The sequence below is a fragment of the Ictidomys tridecemlineatus genome, chromosome 11, assembly GCF_052094955.1.
Source record: "Ictidomys tridecemlineatus isolate mIctTri1 chromosome 11, mIctTri1.hap1, whole genome shotgun sequence".
Taxonomy (NCBI): domain Eukaryota; kingdom Metazoa; phylum Chordata; class Mammalia; order Rodentia; family Sciuridae; genus Ictidomys; species Ictidomys tridecemlineatus.
Genome location: NC_135487.1, coordinates 7,897,016 through 7,916,837, shown reverse-complemented (window position 1 = coordinate 7,916,837; position 19,822 = coordinate 7,897,016). Strand labels below are relative to the sequence as shown.

Here is a 19,822-nt window from a genome sequence, read left to right as displayed (position 1 = left end):
ACCAGATGCTGCTGACACAATGGATTATCTTAGTCAATAATGACAAACACCAGAAATCCTCTGGTTGCAGCTACAGTACCAAGATTCAGTACTGAAGTAATACTGCATATTACTGGTATTTATCAGCATTACAAATATACTTGATTTTAACACAAAAAGTTAACAGGAGGAAAACTGAGACACAAAAATTTAAATGGGTTCTCAGATCGCTCAGTTCACAGATCCCATCTACAACCATGGGCTGCAAATCTTGCTCTGAACTCCCCAGCCACCTTGTTCACACTCCAGATTCTCTACAGCATGCATCCCACTTGGAGCCAGCCTACTTTCAGGATTCTTTCCAAGCACTGTGCCCCACCCCTAGTGATTCATCCTAGGGCCAGAAGATATACTCACCCCAAGGGAAAGGCTGACCCAGAACAAAGACCCAGAATAAGCCCTCCTAAGAGTTAACTCCCTCTCCAGTAAGACTGACTTTTGTTTGTCAACAATAAGTTGTTTTTTTTTAAATATTTTTTAGTTGCCAATGAATGTTTTACTTTGTTTATTTACATGTGGTGCTGAGGATTGAACCCAGGGACTCACACATGCCAGAAAAGCACTCTACTGCTGAGCCACAACCCCAGTCCTCAACAATAAGTTTTTTAAAAAGCATTTGGTAAAACAATTACCTAATTTCTTTCCAAAGTTACTTTTTAAGGTTACAGTTACATACAACTAGCAATCTGCTAGGAATTACTGGGTATTAAAGAAGAAATTACAAGAACAAATTTTGTTTTTATTTTGTTAAGAGGCACAGAGCAATTTATTGAAAAGTTTATAGAAAAGCAGAAACACATTCAAGGGAGAATGCAGGCCATCTTAAGATCGAAAAATTCTACAAGAACAAATTTTTTTAAATATTTATTTTTAAGTTGTAGTTAGACACAATAACTTTATTTCACTTATTTATTTTTATGTGGTGCTGAGAATGGAAACCAGGGTCTCGCACTAAGAAAGTGAATGCTCTACCGCTGAGCCATAATCCCAGCCCCAAGAACAAATTTTTAAAAGTAAAAAATGTTCAGCAGGTGGAATACAGCAGCACATGCCTGTAATCCCAGAGGCTTCGAAGACTGAGGCAGGAGCACACAAGTTCAAAGCCAGCTTCAGCAATTTAATAAGGCCCTCAGCAACTTAGTAAGACCCTGTGTCAAAATAAAAAATAAAAATGGCTGGGGATGTGGCTCAGTAGTTGAGTGCCCCTGGTTCAACTCTAGTACCCACAAAAAAAAAAAAAAAAAAAAAAAAAGTTCAGCAATCTAACATTTCTCTATTGGAATTTTGTACAGGTGAATCTGTGAAAACAAAAAGTGAAACTGACTTGTCTAGTCTTACTATTTGAGCTCCAAATACATTTGGGCAAGGAGCCAAAGTTGGAGTACTCTTCATTTTTGTTGTTATTGCCATTAATTCCAGCCCTAAATGCTAACTCTCCCTAAGTGCCAACTCCAAATGCTCTCTAAATAAAAGGAAACCACTGTCACTTGGTTCACAAAATTAGGCCCTACCCTACTTACCCTGGAGGAAGAACGCAAAGCACAGATTAAAAAGACAAGCTGTAAGACACCCTAGTCTGTAAACTGAGGCCCACGCCAGAAAGCATCCATTAGCCTTGTCTAAGCATCTAGTCCGGGCTTGTGGCCACTTCAAGGATTCCCTTAAGGAATCTAGTTTCAGGAAAGGCGGTCAGACTGGCCAGAATCCCACAGTGTTTATACTCTGGTCCACCAGGGCTTCTAGGCAGCTGCCTGGCATTAACCCCCACCTGGCTTCCCCTACCCCAAGGGGCAGGTGGCACTGGGGATCGGGGCTCAGTCCACCCGCGGGCAGACAGCAGGACATGACCTTGAGGCAGGCCCCTCCCCTGAGAGGCGACCAGACCCGGGAATAGGAAGGACTGGCAACCGGACCCGGCGTCCCTCCGCGAGGCGGCCGGGGCTGAGCGCTGCTGCCGCCAGGGAGCGCCGAGACAGGGGGACGCACGGGGGCGGGGGTCAGGCCGGTGGCCCCTCAGGCCTCTAGCCAGGGGACAGACCCCACCTCGCAGATGCAGCCTAGAGGAAATGACCCCAGGGTCCCCTGCCTGGAGGAGGGGCGCGGCCCCGGGGACAGGGGTCAGGACGCCCCGGGGCCGCCCCGAGGGCCCAGGGTGGGCGGAGGGGGTCGTGCGCTCCGGGGAACTGACGGGCGCCCCGGGCCGGGGCCTCGGCGGGGCTCGCACGTGAAGCCCACGGCTCGGCGGAGGCGCGAACTGACACCCGCGGTCGCGGGCGCCGGGCTGCGGGGACCCGGGAAGGGCGCCGGGAGGCGGGGGCCGGACCCCGCGGGACACGGGCGCCGCGGGCCCGGGGGCTCAGCCTGCCCGGCCTGCGGCGCCGCGGGGCCTCGGGCGTGGGGTCCCGCCGGGCGGGAACGGGAGCCGGGGTCCGGGCTGCGGCGCCGAGGGCCGGCGGCCGGGGTCCTCACCCCGCGAGGCTGGCCCGGGCCCCGAGCGCTGTGCGGAGCCGGAACGCCGGCCGTGGGTGGACGCCGGCCCGCGACCCCGGCCCTGCCCGCCGCCCGGCGCGGCCTCGCTCAGCCCCTACCTGTCTGTGTCCCGGCGCCCACCCGCCCGGCACTGCGCGGCGCTTCCTCTCCGCGGCTCCTCAATGGCGCAGGCCAACAGCGCTCGACCCGACCAATCGAGCGGCGACGCGCCGGCGCCTGGCCAGCCGAGCGCCGAGCCATCGAGGAGGCGCCCCCTGACGCCAGCAGCTGCTCCTGCAGGGCTGCGGGCTCCTGCGGGCTCCTGCGGGCTCGCCGTGCTTTTCTGGGGCTGACGCTGAACATTCCCGAGGTCCCCGTTTTACAGGCGCGGAAATTGAGTTCCGGGAAAGGCAGGGCCCGGAATGACTCTGCTTCTGACGGTATTGGAACCCTTCAACAGCGCCTTGCATACACAGGAAAGGGACCAATGACCTTCCATCTGGCCCATGCAATGGGGTCTCCACTCAGCAGCTACAGGGGTCTATAATTCAGCCCACGCCTACTTAAAAACTTCTCGGTTATACTTCATTAAAACCCACCTCCTCACCAGATAACGCCAAGATTCTGCTGGATTTGGTCTTTCTTCCTATCTGGGCCGCTTTTTCCCTGGCCCATTCTAACCCAGCAGGTTTCATTTCCTATCGTAACTTGACCTAGTTTCCACATCTTACCCTGTTGTGTTTTCTTCGTAGAACCTAATGCTACCTGAGATTATTTTATGTATTTGTCCATACATATGTTATTTTCCCCCACCCTGAGAGTTCCTGGAAAGCAGAGGTTTTATCTTTTTTCAAAAACGTTTATCCAGGGCTGGGATTGTGGCTCAGTGGCAGAGCACTTGCCTTGCATGTGTGAGGCACTAAGTTCGTTCCCTAGCACCACATAAAAATAAATAATCAAAATAAAGATACTGTGTCTATTTAAAAAAAAAAAAAAAAAGTTTATTCAGCACCTAGACACTGATTGCCTAGCACAGAAAAGCATCAATCAACGTGTTATGAATGAACGAAGGAACACTTCACTCTAGCACAATCACAAGAAGAGCAAGAGAGACGCGACGCTTGGGCTCATATAAAGTCAGAAGATGCAGGGCACAGGATGGCAAGACTGCAATAATGTGCTCACCATAATTATCAACCTGGGTAATCCTAAGCTAATGAGGGTGACTGGGCTGACCGCCTCTAAACAAGGCGGGGGTTCCTGGGAGATGAGATCCATTAATGTCAAATAAAACCTCAGTCTCCATTGGCAGAGCTGAAGAACCTCAAAATCCTGACAGCAGCACAGACACAGGGTTGTACCTGGGAAGCAAGCCAGGGAGCTGTTGGTGTAGTTCATTGGTAAAGTGCTTGCCTAACGTGTGATGCCCTGAGTTTGATTCCCAGATCTCAAAAAAAAAAAAAAAAAAGCAGGCGTGGCCAGGCAAGATGGTGCCTGTCTGTAGTCCCAGCTACTCAGCTATTTGGGAGGCTGAGGGAGGAAGATCCCTTGAGCCCAGGGGTTAAAAGCTAGCCTGGGCAACATAGCCAGACCCCATCTCAAAAGAAAGCAGTAATGGAACGATTCTGTCTCTTGATTGTTTTGGTCACAGTTGTCACAATTCATTTAAGTGTGTACTTGAAATTGGTAAATTGTGTTTTATGAAGATTATTTCTCAATGAAGATAATGCTTTTAAAAGGTAATTTTTTAAAATCCTTGCCTTTAGGGAGCTTACATATCAGCAGAGCAGGAGAGAATCAATGTAAAATACAGATAAACCAGAAGATAGACTCTTCAGAGAAAATAATCCTGGGTCCAAGGACAAAAGTACAATAGAAAGATCTGTTTCAAGAACTTAACTGGCTTTATTTTCAATTCTAGAATAGGGCAACACTTCATTCCATAGAATAGAGTAAGTGTTCTGAAAAGCAGAGCGGAAGAGGTTGGTTTTTATTGACAGAAGCAAGCTGAAAAGGCAGAAAACAAAGAACAAAATGTAGACTGGTCATTTCAAAGTTATTTTTGTAAGGTGGAGACATAAAAAAGGGAAATAACCAATTGGTTAACCTCAGATCATCTTAGATGATTTTTGTAAGGATTAAAGCATATAACAATCACAGTAGAGGAAAATTCATGGTCATAAGGATTGGCCTGTTTAAGAAACTTGACTTTTCTCTCATTTTCCAGCTTTCTTGGGTTTGGTCATATAGAACTTCAGCCTGGGTGACTCCATTTTCATTTTTAATCTGGTCTGTTGGGACCCAGTGTGGGAGCCTTGTCCAAAGCAATGACCTCTTGGGTTTCTTTCATTCTTTCTTTATTTATTTATTTTATTTATTTTTAGAGCTGGAGCCATAGTTTCAGCTTGGGTCTTTTATTTATTTATTTTCATGTTGTTGAGGATTGAACTCAGGACCTTGCACCTGCTAGAAAAGCATTTGACCACTCAGCCACATCCCCTGTAATTTTTATCTTAAAGCCATGAAGCAAGACAGGAAGGAGTATACGATTTTATTTTATTTTTTGCAGTGCTGAGGATTGAACCAGGGCCTTACAGAGGCAAAACAAGTCCTCTACACTGAGCTACATTCCCAGCCCCAGGTTGTACAATCTTTGGTGTGTGGCCAGGGAAGGCCTCCGTGAGAAGACCTGAATCAGAACCTCTGTTGAGTCTACAGGTGGTTGGTTTGGAAATGTAGCACTGGCTTGAAGCCCTCATTGTACAGAAGGGGAATCTGAGGACCAAGGTCATCCAGAAAGACCATAGGCAATCTAGGCCTCTTCTGAAAGCATGGCGCTCACTAACAGGACCTCAGAGCTTCCTGCATCGGGCTGTTATCCTGAGCAGTGATGTTAAAGCAAAAGTTTAAGCTGTTCTGGGGGATCCAGGTCTTGTCTGTAGCTAAGGGGACAGCGGCTTCTGTTATATTTGTTTGTTTGGGGTTTTGTTTTGTTTGACAGCTGGGAGTGGAACCTAGGGCCTCATTCAGGTTAGGCAAGCTCTTTACCTCTGAGCTACATCCTCAGTCTCAGTGTTTCAATATGTGTTTACAGTATAAATAATTAAATCAGGCAATGAGCATTTTGAATCCATCCCCTCACACACCTAACATTTTTTGTCTGGATGGCAGGGAATTTGTGAGTGGGCCACATCAAGTCAGGAGATGGAGCTGGGAATGAAACCCCAGGAACAGCTGGAAGTTCATCCCTGTCAATCTGGGGCAGGTTCACCAGGGGTCTGCCCAGATGGGTTAGGGTGCAGCCATGCCACTGCCTTAGGTGCCCTTCCTGTGGATTTCAGGTGACGGGGTTGTGTCATTCTGTGGTCTGTGTGCCTGATAAGCCTGTGGGCCCAGATTCTCCGATATGGGTTTGATAGGAGTTTGACATGCCTGTGCATGCATGTGCCTCTGATTTAATTTGGTAAGGGACAGTTTTTATGGACATAATTATCAGTTTTTTTGCTATGCAACGGGATTATTCTTCTCCATAAATGCTGTAGGTCCAACATCTGTTATCCAGACAAGTTACCTAGTTATCCAGACAAGTTACCCAGTCATCCTACCTTAGCACTTGCCTTCAAAATGGAGTCCCTTGAGGCAACTTGCTGCTTTATAAAGTGGACAGACTCGGGGCTGGCACAGTCTGAGAGCTGCTCCTCTGTACAGCAGGGAGCAACTCAGAGCAGGGCACAGGCTGTGTTCTGCAAGGGTGAAAACTAATACACCCACACACGCACACACACCTACCCCATGACCGAGATGGAGTAGAATCACCACCACATGGCCACTGATTTAGTCAATTGTGCCTAGGTTACAAAATCTCCACAAAAAACTCTAAAGGTTCAGAGAGCTTCCAGGAAGTGGGGGGTGGCCTCCCCTGAGAGGGCACGTATACACCTCTTCCATCCTTGAAGCGTCTCCCAAGTACTGTGAGTCATTAGAGCAGATTATCAAACCCCAGGCATGGGTCGTGGGAACCTGGATTTAAAGCCAGTGAAGGGGAAGAAGGCAGTGGAAGCTTGGGTGCAGGGAGGGGGCATGATCCCCTTCCTTTCCCATCATAAAGGGTCATGGCGGACACCCGTATAATGAAAGATAGGTCAATAAGAGAAGAGCATGGCTTCACTGGTCGTGGTTTTATGTGACATGGGAGCCTACAGAGGAAGACCCAGGGCGAACTTTCCATTTTTATGCTTAGGTTGTAGACAGAAGAAAAGGGCCTGATAGTCCCCCCAAGATATGCTTTTTAATTGTCTTCTAATTTTGACAGCTGCTGCTGCCCAGGTGCCTTGCGGCTGGCCGTGATGGCCTCAGACGCCCGCGACTGCTCCAGGACGCTTGGCCGCAGCAAGCCAGGGGTGCATCCCAGACGACCCCAACTCTCTGCAGCCACTTCAGCTGACCCCACTCTGGCCCAGAGGAGTCCCTAGTGACTTAACAGGGAGTCTGTAGTTAGCTGGTGGCCACCAGGCACCTGTGTGCTCTCGCCTTTTGGTGTAGCTGGCACCCTTCTTATTTACCACGTCGGTGTGTGCGCCGCTTCCCCTTGAGCTGCAGCATGAGTCCTAATAAAGCCTCTGTGGGGTGGTTTTAATTTGCCTATTTGTGATTTTTCTTTTTTGAGGGGATTAGGATACTCAGAATCAAATCCAGAACTTTACGCATGCAAGGCAAGCATTCTACCACCGAGCTATATCCCTAGTCTTTCTTTTCTTTTCTTTTTTTTTTTTGACAATGTTTTGCTAAGTTGCCCCTGCTGTCCTTGAACTTGCAATCTACCTTCCTCAGCCTCTAAATAACTGGGATGAGAGGTGCATGCCACCACACCCAGCCCCTATTCATGATTCCTTCCCCTGCCCCTTTTTGGTACCAGGATTGAACCCAGGAGCGCTAAACCAGTGAACCAAACCCCAGCCCTTTTTATCTTTTTATTTTGAGATAGGGCCTCACCAAGTTGCTGAGGCTGGCTTTGAATTTGAGATCCTCCTGCCTCAGCCTCCCGAGCTGCTGGGACCACAGGCGTGCACCACCATGCCCGGCTTCTATTCATGAGTTCTATCTCAAGTAGAGCAGGACAACACTAAGAGGTGTTGACACTGAAGCCTGCTAGGATGTCTAGCAGCTGGAGAACAGCAAAGAGCCATGGCGAGCTGCTAGCTTCACCTACTAGAAGTTCTAGTGTGGGTAGCTGTGACTCTGGCTGCTAGGAGAGAAGCAAGGAGAGCTGCTAACTCTAGAAGCTGAGAGCTGCTGGCTCTCAAAGCTCAGAGCTGCCAACACTTAAGGGAGCGACATGTTGCCTTTTCATGATTTCTATCCAAATTGAGCCAAAGAATCTTCAATTAGTAATAGCTAACCACACCCGTCCTCATTCATCTACACATTTAAGAAGATGGAGATGACAAGTGAAAAATCTGTGGGGGAGGGGACTTCTCTAGAACAGCTGAATATCTGGCCACTGGGGACACTGCATGCTTCCTGGGCCTGCGTTCATTCATTCATTCATTCCCCATACAGTAAGCACCTACTAGATGCCTGGCACTGTTCAAGCACCCTGGGGGCTACATCACTGAGCAAAATAGACAGAGCTCTCCCCTGCAGGAATTTGTGTTCTAGCAGGAAGTGCAGAGGATAAGCAATAACTGTACCAGATTACACAACCTATACGGCATTTGAGAAGGAGCTAATTACCACAAGAAGCCCCACAGGGGTGAAGGGAGGTAGAAATCCCCGGGGTAAGGGAGATACAGTCTTAATTATGAATTGATTTAATGAGATCTTGAAGGTTTTTAATCCTCCAGAGCAGTGCCATTCGATAGAAATTGAATGTAAGCCAGGAATGGTGGTACACGCCTATAATCCTAGTGGCTGGGGAGGCTGAGGCAGGAGGATCGTGAGTTCAAAGCCAGCCTCAGCAAAAATGAAGTGCTAAGCAACTCAATGAGACCTTGTCTCTAAATAAAATACAAAAAAAAAAAAAAAATAGGGCTGGGGATGTGGCTCAGTGCCAGAGTGCCCCTGAGTTCAATCCCTGGTACCCGCCCCACCAAAAAAAAATACAAGCCACAAATATAACCTAAAATTTCTAGTGGCCAAGTCAAAGAGAGAAAAGAAACGGGTGAAATTAATATTAATATGTTTATTTAACTAATATATCCAATATATTATCATTTTAACATGTAATCAGTATAAAAATACTAGTGAGGGGTGGAAATGTAGTTCAGAGATCCTGAGCAAAAAAAAATATATATATATATATATACAAAAAAATTACTACTGAAAAAATATATGTACATATGCACACATCCATTCATCCATGCACAGTGCCAAGTCTTCCACTGCTGGTATTTTGCATTGAGATATAGTTCACACATCTGCATTTGCACTAGCCGTGTCTCAAATGCGCAACAGTCACCTGTGCCTGGTGGCTACTGTATTGGGAAGCCCAGGTCCAGAGCCTCTTGTGGAAGTGCACATAGCTCATGGGGAAAAAAATAAATGAATGAATGAATAATAATAACGGCTACACAGCTCGGCCCTTCCCATTACAGATGGAGATTCTGAGCTCCCAGTGTTTGGGCTGCTGTTCAGTCTGCTGGATTCTGAATATGGAACACAAGGCCAGGCACAGAAGTCCCGAGAGCAAGGCTTCTCCTTGGTTGGCTATGCTATGAAATTCTTCTTCTTCTTTTTTTTTTTTTTTTTGGTGGGGGAGTATTGGGGATTGAACTCAGGGACACTCTGTCACTGAGCCACACCCCCAGCCCTATTTTGTATTTTATTTAGAGACAGGGTCTCACTGAGTTGTTAACTGCCAGTGCTGAGGCTGGCTTTGAACCTGCAATTCTCCTGTCTCAGCCTCCCCAGCCGCAGGGATTACAGGCGTGCGCCATCACGCCCAGCTATGCTATGAAATTCTAAGGAGCGGGTTATTGGCAGTTTCCAACAGTCTACAGCCTGTCCACCCCACTCCTTAGATAAGTATCAAACCCGGCCAGCCAGCCCTGCCTCGCTGTCCTCCTCTGCGCCGCAGGGATGATCCTGCAGAGCAGTTACTGAGATGAAGTCACGCAGCTGTTTCCCAATGCCAGGAACTTCCCACGCCCCGGCTTGGCCCTGGGCCCCTCCGATCACACTGAAGATGAGACCCGACATCCTTTCTGGGCTTCCGACCCCAGATCTTTCCCAATCAGTGAGCCCAGAGATGTTCCCATCCCCTCCACCAAGGCCTCTGCTCAAACGCCAGCATTTCAGAGACGCCCTCCTCGCCGCCCTTGCAGAACAGCAGCACCTCTTCCTGTACTTCCTATTTCCATTTCTCTGCTCCTGGCGTAGCCCCTCCTGCTGTGTCAGCTGCACACCAACAGGGCCCCTGCCCCCTCTCTGTTGTCTCCCCGGCAGCTACACGTAAGGAAAAGGCAACGAAGGGTTAGTAGGTGCCAGGCACTATTCTGAGCATTTTGCAGGTAGGAATTCAGGTCACCTCCCTCTCAGAGGAGGCATTACCTTAATCCCATTTTACAGATGAGGAGAGTGAGGCAAAGAGAAGTTTGTTCACTTACCTGAGGTCACACAGACAGGAAGTGGTATCGCCAGGACTCTTTCTTGGGCAGGTCCACCCTCTGCTACTAAGCTACATCTCCAGTCCCTTTTTCAATTATATTTGAGACAGGGTTTCACTAAGTTTCCCAGTTGACCTCCAATGTACAATCTTCCCTCCTCAGCTGCTGAGCAGATGGGATTACAGGTGTGCACCACCACACCCGGTGTGGACCCACGAGTTTTGACCTCTGGGATAACCCACCGGGGTGCCCCATGATAATGATGAATGAATGAAAACCCGAGGGAAAGGAATCAAAAAGACCTTCCCTCCCCATCCAAGCTGGTCCCCACTTGGCCGTACCACTCGTGCTCTCCTGATGCAAGAAAGAAATGAGCAGGAGGGACACACCTGACCCACGTTGACTGCTTACCCCATTAGGCAGGTGGGTGCCTCCGTTGCTCCAAATGTTCCCTCTCGCAGCAAATCATCCAGTGCTTCACCTGTCTCCCCAGTAGCTAGTGAACCCCGGGGAGCAGCGAGCCCAGGATCAGGTCACAGCCAGGTCCCTCTGACCCAGCACCTAGCAGATATGCCCAATGCCCATTGGAGGAAGGAGCCAAAGAAGGAAGGGGCAGCTGGCCCCCTCTTCAGCCCTGTGTCAGCCACTGCCCAGGGGCTTGTTCAGTTTTTGTTGTTGTTGTTTGGTACCAGGATGGAACCCAGAGGTACTTAACCACTGAGCCACCCCCAGCCCTTTATAGATAGATAGATAGATAGAGAGAGAGAGAGAGAGAGAGAGAGAGAGAGGGTCCCACTAAGTTGCTGAGACTGGCTTTGAACTTGCGATCTGCCAGGGAAGCTCCTCTGGCCTTCCTTCAGGCCTCTGTTCCTGCCCCTTCCCCGCCTTCCCCATCCCAAATGGGAACCCCTGTCTCTCTGTCTCCCGCACCTAACTCCATTTTCTCGTCACTGTCCGATGTTCCCTGTTCCATTTCTTCCCACCCGCCACCTAAGCTCCTTTGTAGCTGCTGGGTCCATCCCGAGCACAGCAGGGAATCCGGGCACAGGGAAGGCTCAGCCTCCACACGTGCAGGACTTGGCAGGATGTGTCTATGGTGTTTGAAGCCACGAAGCTGAGTGAGATCCATCCACAAGCCAGTGAGGTGGGCAGGGAGAAGAGGCGCAGGACCAGCCCTGGGCCTCTGACTGCCAGCCGTGGACAAGATGAGGAGGAGCTGGCGAAAGAGGCCCTGAGATGCAGCAGAACCAGGGGCGTGGGGGCTCCCAAAGAGTTCCAAGGTCACTGAGATGAGGACTGAGGTCATTCTAACTGGATGGGGTTGGAGGAGGTCCTCAGAGGGTAAATGGGGACCTCGCTCAGCCCTGGTGGGTTCTTCACTTAAACTGGAATTATTCAAAAGAGGCACCGTGAACATGTATTCAGGAGAAGCAAGCAGAGGAGCAGAATCCGCTCTCAAAAGAGAGAGTGAACTGTGCTTTGGGAGTCTCAGACTTCTTTTTGGTACTGGGGATTGAACCCAGGGGTGCTCTTAATACTGAGCTACATCGCCAGAGCTTTTTAAATCTTACTTATTTATTTATGTTTTGTGCTGGGATTAAACCCAGGGGTGATTTACTGCTGAACTACATCCCCAGCCATTTTATTTCTTAATAAGTTGCCTAGGGCCTCACTAAGTTGCCGAGGGGCCTCGAATTTCCGATTCCCCTGCCTCAGTCCCTGGAATCACTGGGATTACAGGTGTGCACCACCGCGCTCAGCTTTTGTTTCTTATTTTGAGACAGGGTCTCACTAGGGCTGGCCTCTAACTTGTGATCCTGCCTCAGCCTCCTGGGCTGCTGGGATTACAGGCATGCACCACCCTGCCAGGCCTCTGGATTCTATTAAAGGAAACTTGGCAAATGTGAGCTTGTGAAGCATATGGCAGCGGTGGAGCAGCGTCAGCCTAATGAGCTTGGTTCCTTTGATCATGGAGCAGAGCGCAGCACACAGAGGTCTGGCTCTGCTCAGAATCTTCCAGTTGACTTTATCTAGTGCTTGGCCTATACCCACCTCATGGGTCTGTAGCAATATCTATCTTTAGGCTTCTTTAATTAATCTAAAAATACATTCTGTAAGCAAGTAAGGTAAATAGGCTCTAGTTAACTGGCTTTACAGTACACTTAGATTTACGGGAACTTCTAAGAATTTGGGCCTGGAGGAAAACAGGTCTAGGGGTGAAGGTCAGTGTGCTCACGGGGTTTCATTTTTAAACTCACCATCCCACTGTCCTTCCCTGCTGTTCTCCTTCTCCCTCTCCTTCTCTCTTCCATCCTCCTCTCCACCCCTGCATTCAGCATGTGGAGGTCGGCACAGCCCCAAACATCAGGAGTCTTGGTGAAGGTGCCGGCACCAGACAATGCGGGAGAAGATGCAGCAGAGAGAGGGAACAGGTGCGGGCAGTTTCTGGGTGTTTCTTCGGAACAGCAGCTAAGCTTCTGACGGTACTCAGAGGGAGTACGGCGCGCGGAGGGGTTTTGTTGTCGATGTTCATAGTGGAGAATTACACACCGGAGCACTGACCGTCTTAACCGTTTTAAGACGAGCAGTCCCAAGGCTCCAGGTAAGTTCACGCTCTGTGCAACCATCAGCACCGCCCTCTGGGAACTTCTTGCTGTGCAAAACGGCAACTCCGCACCCCACACCATGATAACCCCCCCACACACCGTTGCCTCCTTCCCCAGCCCCCGGCCCCTATGGCTCCGTTGTCTGTACACAGATTTCAGAAAATCTACGCACGTGGCATGTAAGTGGATTCACCTGGTGTCGTGGCTGGGTCATTTATAGTGTCCCCAACGCTTACCCACCGTAGCATTTGTCAGAATTCCCTCCCTTTTTAAGGTTGGTACCGCCCCACTGTACGGATAGACCACCTTGTGTCCATCCACTCCTCCACCGACGGCCACCTGGGTTGCTTCACCTTTTGTGAGGGACGCTGCAGCTCCGTGGGGTACAGATTCCTGTATGAGGCTATTTTCGATTCTTCTGGGGCTGCTGGGTCCTCTGGTAATTCCATGCTTACTTTTTAAGGACCTGCCATCAGGTGTCCCGTGCCTGCTGTGCCCTTGTACACGTGGTTCCAATTTTTCCACACTTTTACCAACACTTGTTATTTCGGGTTTCTTGGTGGCAGCCTTTGTCACCTGTGAGAGGTAGTGGGCTTTTTCTTTTCTTAATGGGACAGAAAGGTTGTCGTGCAGGCAGGGCAGACCCAGGGCAAAGGAGGTTGTTGCTAAAAGAGAGAGGGGACAAGCCACTGAGTCAGGAGAGGTGCTAGGCGCCTGGGCCTGTGGCCATCGTTACAGGGATGCAGGCGCAGGTGCAGGTGGGAGGGCAGGTGCAGGTGGGAGGGCAGGTGCGGGGTGGGCACAGGCAGCCCGGTAACCATCTGAAGGTAAGGGTGAACATGTAGAACAGTCTCTCCAGGAGCGTGGGAGAGTGGAGTGGGGGACAGGCTGGATAATGAGTGGCCCCTGCAAAGACATCTGAATTCACAGAAGCCAGGGACTATGTTACCTTCTGGGATCCTGAGAGAGGAGAGGATCCTGGATTCCCTGGGTAGGACCGATGTAATCCCAGGTTCTGTAATTGAGAGGCAGAGGGCCGCCGAAGGCAGAGAACTCGACACTGTTACCCTTGAAAACGGAGGAAGGGGCCAAAGCCACAGAAGGCAGGTGCCTCCAGGCGCTGAAGGCAAGGATGTCCCCTAGACCCTCCTGAGCCCAGCAGTCCTGGTGACACCTCCTCTTTCGACTCCTGACCTTCCCCAGCACCACTGAGTGAGGGAGTCCGTGCTGCGCTGAGCACCTCAATGCCTGTGGGGCCCCAGCAGCCACCAGGAACAGACCACAGGAGTGGGGCGGGGCAGGCTGTTACTCAGGGCATCACCAAGGAGAGTTTAATCATCATGAAATTAAAGCCAACATGGCTGATCTTTTTTTTTTTTTTTTTTTTTTTTTGGTACCAGGGATTGAACCCAGGGCCGCTTAACCACTGAGCCACATCCCCAGCCCTTTTTATGTTTTATTTTGAGGCAGTAGCTTGCTAAGTCTCTGAGGCCTCGCTAAGTTGCTGAGGCTGGCTTTGAACCTGTGATCCTCCTGCCTCAGCCTCCCGGGCTGCTGGAACTGCAGGTGTGCACTGCCATGCTCGCAGGCTGAGTGTTTTCATCCTGCCTCCTGGAGGAGCACTGGCTAGGTGTGGCCCGGGAAGACGGCTGCATTTGCCCAGAGTGTGACCAAGCCAGACAGCTGCAGGAGTTGCGGGTACATGCAAGGGAGAATGTCAAATGGCCAGGAGGGCATTTTTCTCAGACAAGATTGGAGCCGGTGAAGCAGGGACACAGGAGATGGCGGGAACTGGATGCTTCAGTTGAGATTATGGTCTGCTTATCAGTAATGCCAAGGTCTGGGGCGCGGATCTGCAGACTTCATCCCGTGGGCCAAATCCACCTGCTGCCCATCTGTCTGGTTTTCCTAGAACACAGCCAGGCCCCTTCTTTCGGGTCTATGCACAGCCATTTCCACACAACAGCAGAGTTGAGCAGACGTGATTCTAAGACCTATGGAGTCTCAAATATTTCCCCCCTGGCTCTTCCCAGAAGTGTGCTGTGTCCAGTTCTAGGACATGAATGGTTAAGGGGGTGGAAGACAGCCCCAGGTGAGACGGCAGGGCCGGGAACAGAGAGGCAGGGCGTTCTGTGTTTCCCACACTTTTTTTTTTTTTTTTGGTACCAGGGATTGAACCCAGGGGTGCTTAACCACAAAGCCCCATCCCCGGCCCCTTTTTGTATTTTACTTAGAGACAAGGTCCCGCTGAGTTGCTGAGGGCCTCAATAATCTCCCGAGGCTGGCTTTGAACTTGCCATCCTCCTGCCTCAGCCTCCGGAGTTGCTGGGATGACAGGCGTGCGCCACTGCAGTGGGCTCCCACACATCTTGAGGTCACCCAGCACAAAGGTGGCAGTGCTGAGGGCAGGACCCTGAGCCCCTCTGAAGGCGGGGACAGCGGAGGGCACTCAGGCCAGATGGCTCCGCCAGGCCGTCAGGAGGGGGACATTGCCCCATCAGCAGGTCTAGGGACTGAGGCCTCGTAGCCTCCCCTGCCTGTGGCCTCTGAGGCTACTGCTGCCACTGGGGAGCCAGACACTGTCCCCGCTTCTGCGGATGTGCGTTCCTCCACGAGCTGCCTTCCTGAGGGACTAAGGAAACCCAGAACAGCGGGATGGAGGGGGGGGGCTGCGGGCCTCTTTCCCAAGGTAAAATACTCCACCAACCGAGAGGACAAGCGAGACGTCCTCCCAGGCTGCTGTGTGTCCCGACAGACCAGGGAGAGACCACCTGGGGTGTGCCTCCTGGGAGGAGCCCTGCAGCCTCAGGAGGCGGCCCTGCCTGCCCTGGTTCCCGGGAGCTCACTGTCTCCCACCTCCCGTCCTGTCTTCAGCTTGCTGTGGCTCACACCTTCTCAGGCGTCAGCACCGTGGCCACAGGTCCTCTCAGGACTGTGCTGAAGTGAGTCACTGGCTGAGGAAGTAAAATGGCCTGGCCTCCTCGAATGACATGGCGAGCACCCTGCGCCCCCAGGACCTCGAGGCCAGGACGTTCCTAGGGGCTTTCAAATCAGTTTTGTTTTGTTTTGTTTTGTTTTAACCCCCTGGGGGAAGCAGCGGCGGTGCCAGTCTATCTAGATGTTTTGCCATCAGAGGGATGAAATGGTCTGAGCATCTCAAAAGCAGGATAACTGATTGGCATCCTTGGTATTTCCCGTTGATTTATTAATTTAATTTTTTGGCAATGCTGGGGATCAAACCCAGGGCCTCATGCATAGTGGGGCAAGAGCCCTACTACAGAGCTATATCCCCAGCCTCGGTCTTTCAGTTTTTAGTGCCAGCTTTTCAACAAAGAATTCATGAGCTTTTTTTTTTGCACCATCTCTGAACACTGATAAGAAGCCAAGAGATTCCTAAGAATAATTTGGAGTTGATAAAGAGTAGCAAACTAGTCATCAAGCTGCTTGCGGTGAGTACACTGAGGGAAGGTCTAACTGGCAGAGGACCTGCAGAAGGAATCTAGTCCACATTATGATGAGTAAGTAGGATGGGTTTCTAGTCTCTAAAAATGCTATTACCAGCCTGTACTGCCTCCGGGAGGACCACTGCATGGAAAAACACTGTTCAGTTAGTCAACCCTGATGCCGAGCCAAGGCCAGACGCCCAAGGCATAAGGACACAGTGATCTGGGTACTTAGCCTTAATCTGTTACTCAGTCGTGAGGATGATGATGTTATCTGTTAAAAGTTAAATTTTAAAAGACCCCCCAAATGAGGATACAAAAATAAACTTTTTAAAAAAAGAACTGCCTTTGCCTCTGTTCTCTTCCATACTTTGTTCTGGAACATTCCTGCTCTTCTCTCAGGAACAGCTCAGAAGTCAGCACTAGAACCCTTCCCCGACACCCTCCAAGACCCACTCTGTCCCAAAGCCCACGCTGACCTCAGCACCCAGGGATGGGCTTCATGTGTGGCTGCACAGAGTGGGGCCTCTGGCGGGCGGAGCCTCCACCCACTGACTGGGGGCAGCCTGTGACGGACAGACCTGCGGAGATGCCACCGGCATCCCAAGAGCAGGCTGAGGCGGGCAGGGTAAGAGAGCGCGAGAGGCGTGCGTACAGCTGAAGACCAGGGGGCTGTCCAAGGCAGGAAGTTCTGTCTTGATGTTCTCATTCCAGAGGGTGCAGCCAGGTTCCCAGCAAGGGCAGCTGTAATAGGGTGACCTCTGGGGCCAGTCACAGCACAGCTGGGCACAACCCCATCTCTTGTCACATCGGTGGCAGGCCAGCAGGACCATGGACAAACCCAAACTCAGACCCCAGCCAGAGCCAGAGTCAATGTGTAAAACAAACTAGAAGTTTATTTGTAAGCGGCGACACTATCGGGCACACAGTGCAAACTGTCACTCTCTCAGGATGAGTTGGCACAAGTGGGGAGACAGAGGTCACATCCAGAAAGAGTCCTTCCAACTCTGGCTCCCCCCGCTCTGCAGGGCAACGCCAGGTCTGCCCACCAGGGGGCACACATGCTGCACCGCGGCCATGGGTGGGCTGCGCGCACAGACCCGGCTGTCCAGGCAGTGGGACATCTTGACTCAGAGTGGGAAGCCCTTCTTGTTTCCATGGTGACAGCGGGGCTTTCCTACCCTCCCACAGATCAACTGCCAAGTTCAAATCCAGTAGAATTTATCCACAAGGGATCCAAGTACCTGAGCTGAACTGGCCTCTCAACCCCTTCCTTCTAGAATCTGGCCACTGCCTTTCCTGGACACACTCTGCTGGGCCCAGGAGCGGGCTGACGCTCTCATAGTGAAGAAGTCCTTGGCAAAAAAACCATCGGCCTCAGCTGCTCGGGGGTGGGCAACGCAACGCGATGTCTCCGGCCACGCAGACCCAGGACACAGGACAGACAGGACTGGCCCTCAGCTCCTCATGTGCACGGGGGACCTCAGTGGGCACAGTACCAAGGTGGCTCGGCAGCTCCCCTGGGCCAGGGGGTGGGGGAGCACACCCCTCCGGAGGCTGAAGGAAGGTCCAGGCTGAGGTAGGAGAGCGATGGCTGCGGGGCCTTGGACCTTCCAGTCCCTGAAGTTCCCTGACAGGAGGAGTGGCCTTGGATGGCTCACCAGACCCCGAGAGAGGAGGCCAGGAGCCCCGGGGACGTTGAGTCAAAGATGGAGGATACAGAGGGCACGGAGACACCGGGGCTCTCTGTGTGGCTCGCACGGTACCTGCGATGCGGATGCAGCGGGGCTGGAACCTGGCGCCTCGACATGCTAATAAGCCTGTGTCCACCGCTGAGCACAAGCCACCCAAGCTCTGTCATCTTGCCCAGGATGCAGCAGGGAGAGCTGCCTGCTGGGGCCCCGGGCACCTCATGTTCACGTCCAGGTACAGAATGGTACTTTCCAGGAGTCTGGAGCTAACCCGAGGGAATCCCGTCCCCTCCTGGGCTGCGGCCTCCTCTCCACACAGAACCCTCTGATCTCAGCCTCCCCTGCTGGGACCATCCTGTGGCCTCGGCACTCAGGGTGAAGTGTCCTTTCTCCGTGGATGGTTCCCGCCGCACCCCTCTTCCCCAGCAAGCTCCTGAGAAGGGGAGGGTGCTGGGGTCTCCAGAAAGTCAGAGTTAGCAGAAAACCAAGCCAAACCAATCCCCCAGGGGCTCCAGTAGCCAAGCTCCCAGGGCCAGCTGTGGCAGGTCCCAGAGGAGCAAGGGCTTGTCCCAGGCTCCCCTGGGTCTGTGCCCGGCCGGCCCTCTGAGAAGGGCACACAGCACAATGGCAGAGGGTCCCACCATGCTGCTCCCCTCCCTCGGCCTGCAAGGAGGGCGAGGCCAGGGCTCTGGATGTCACTCAAGGAATTTGGCCCAGAAAGAGCCACAGAGTCTGGGGGTGGGGTCTATAAGGACCAGGGTCCCTCAGCAGGGGCCAGCCCACTCTGGCAGTGACATGGCCCACGCCAGCCTGGTTAACTGGGCTTCATGCCGGCATCGGGCACGCCAAGGGGCAGGGGCTTCTCCGAGCTCTGTAGCAGAGTCTCTGGGGTCTCCAGCCGGGACTGAAAGGGGCGTTCCTCCCGGGAGAAGGGGACCTGCTCGTCCTTCGTGGAGCTCGAGGGGCTGGTGTCTGGGTCCCCCATCGTGGCGCTGGCTTGAGAGGAACACTGCAAGCCATGGTCGGAGCTGCTGCAGACATTCACAATGCAGGTGACGTTGACCTGGGTCCCGTGGCCACCAGGGGAGGACTCTGTTAGGCACAAGGTGGGAAGGGGTGTCAGTCTGGGAGCCTTCAAGAGGCTACAAGAGGCAGACAAGACAGGCCGCAACAGCTCTATCCCTGGAGCCAAGGCGGAGATTCTATACCAGCTCCGCTGTGTGACCCCAGGTGAGCCAACCGCCACCAGCCTCAGTCTCCCCATCTGCCCAAACCGCCCAGCGAGCTAGGGCAGGTGCCAGTGTCCCAAGAACACACGGGCGGGAGGGGCAGGAAGCACATGTCACCAACACTGTCAGGCACCTGCGAGGAGCAGCCGCTGGAGGCCACGCAGCCGGGCCACACCGAGAGAAGCCCCCGCCTTGCCCAGTGCCTGTGGGCTGCCCGGAAACGGTTCCTTCTTGGAAACCGAGCGCTGACCCCAAGTCATCTTCACTCCCCGCGAGCCCCTTCTCTCCCTGAGAGCTGCCTGGAGGGTTCCATAAATCTCAGATTCCGGAAGGGGGGGGCACCTCGTGACCTCGCCGGAATGCCTCCTGCTGCCTTCAGTCTGACAATTCAGATCCCTGTCTGCCTCCGCTTCTCGGCCAAGTTATTCACGCCTCAGAACTTTAGTGCGCTCAGCTGTAAAATGGGGACAGGGTGCCCTGTGTATCCCTGGCAGGCAAAGACGACTGTCCTGTTCACTGCTGTATCTGTGGGGCCAGGGCAGCTCCTGGAGACAGTGACACTTGTTCACTGGGGTGGACACTGGCCCGTGTCCAGCTCCCTCGCAGCACCCACACTTGGTACGCACAGGCCCGTCTCCCTTCCAACCTGCTCCTGCTCATCTCTGCTCACCCTGCCCCGTCCCCAGCTGCTCAGACCCAGAGCCTTGGACTCTTTAATAGCCCACGACCCACCCATAAGCG

At 52.2% G+C, this 19,822-nt stretch overlaps 2 protein-coding genes and 1 long non-coding RNA gene across 9 annotated transcripts in view; 1 reads left to right on the top strand and 2 right to left on the bottom strand.

Moving 5' to 3' along the window:
* Vps13d (vacuolar protein sorting 13 homolog D) overlaps window positions 1-2,736 on the bottom strand; it is a 242,682-nt gene extending 239,946 nt beyond the window's left edge. For 5 of the 7 annotated variants that reach the window (XM_078025306.1, XM_078025307.1, XM_078025308.1 and 2 more), the window contains exon 1: window positions 2,628-2,735. The gene's annotated coding sequence lies outside the window, so the exon portion shown is untranslated. Of the gene's footprint in view, window positions 1-2,627 lie in introns of all 7 variants that reach the window. The other 2 variants (XM_078025311.1, XM_078025312.1) reach the window with 1 other exon arrangement.
* On the top strand, window positions 2,537-7,144 carry LOC144367868 (uncharacterized). Its single transcript, XR_013427421.1, has 2 exons — window positions 2,537-2,948; window positions 6,821-7,144. It is a non-coding gene; the product is annotated as an uncharacterized LOC144367868 (long non-coding RNA).
* Window positions 7,145-17,037: 9,893 nt separating this feature from the next.
* Window positions 17,038-19,822, bottom strand: part of Tnfrsf1b (TNF receptor superfamily member 1B) — a 26,627-nt gene continuing 23,842 nt past the window's right edge. Inside the window, exon 10 of the mRNA XM_078025305.1 lies at window positions 17,038-18,944. Within this exon, the coding sequence (XP_077881431.1) occupies window positions 18,667-18,944 (278 nt within the window). The 3' untranslated portion in view covers window positions 17,038-18,666. The remainder of the gene's footprint in view (window positions 18,945-19,822) is intronic.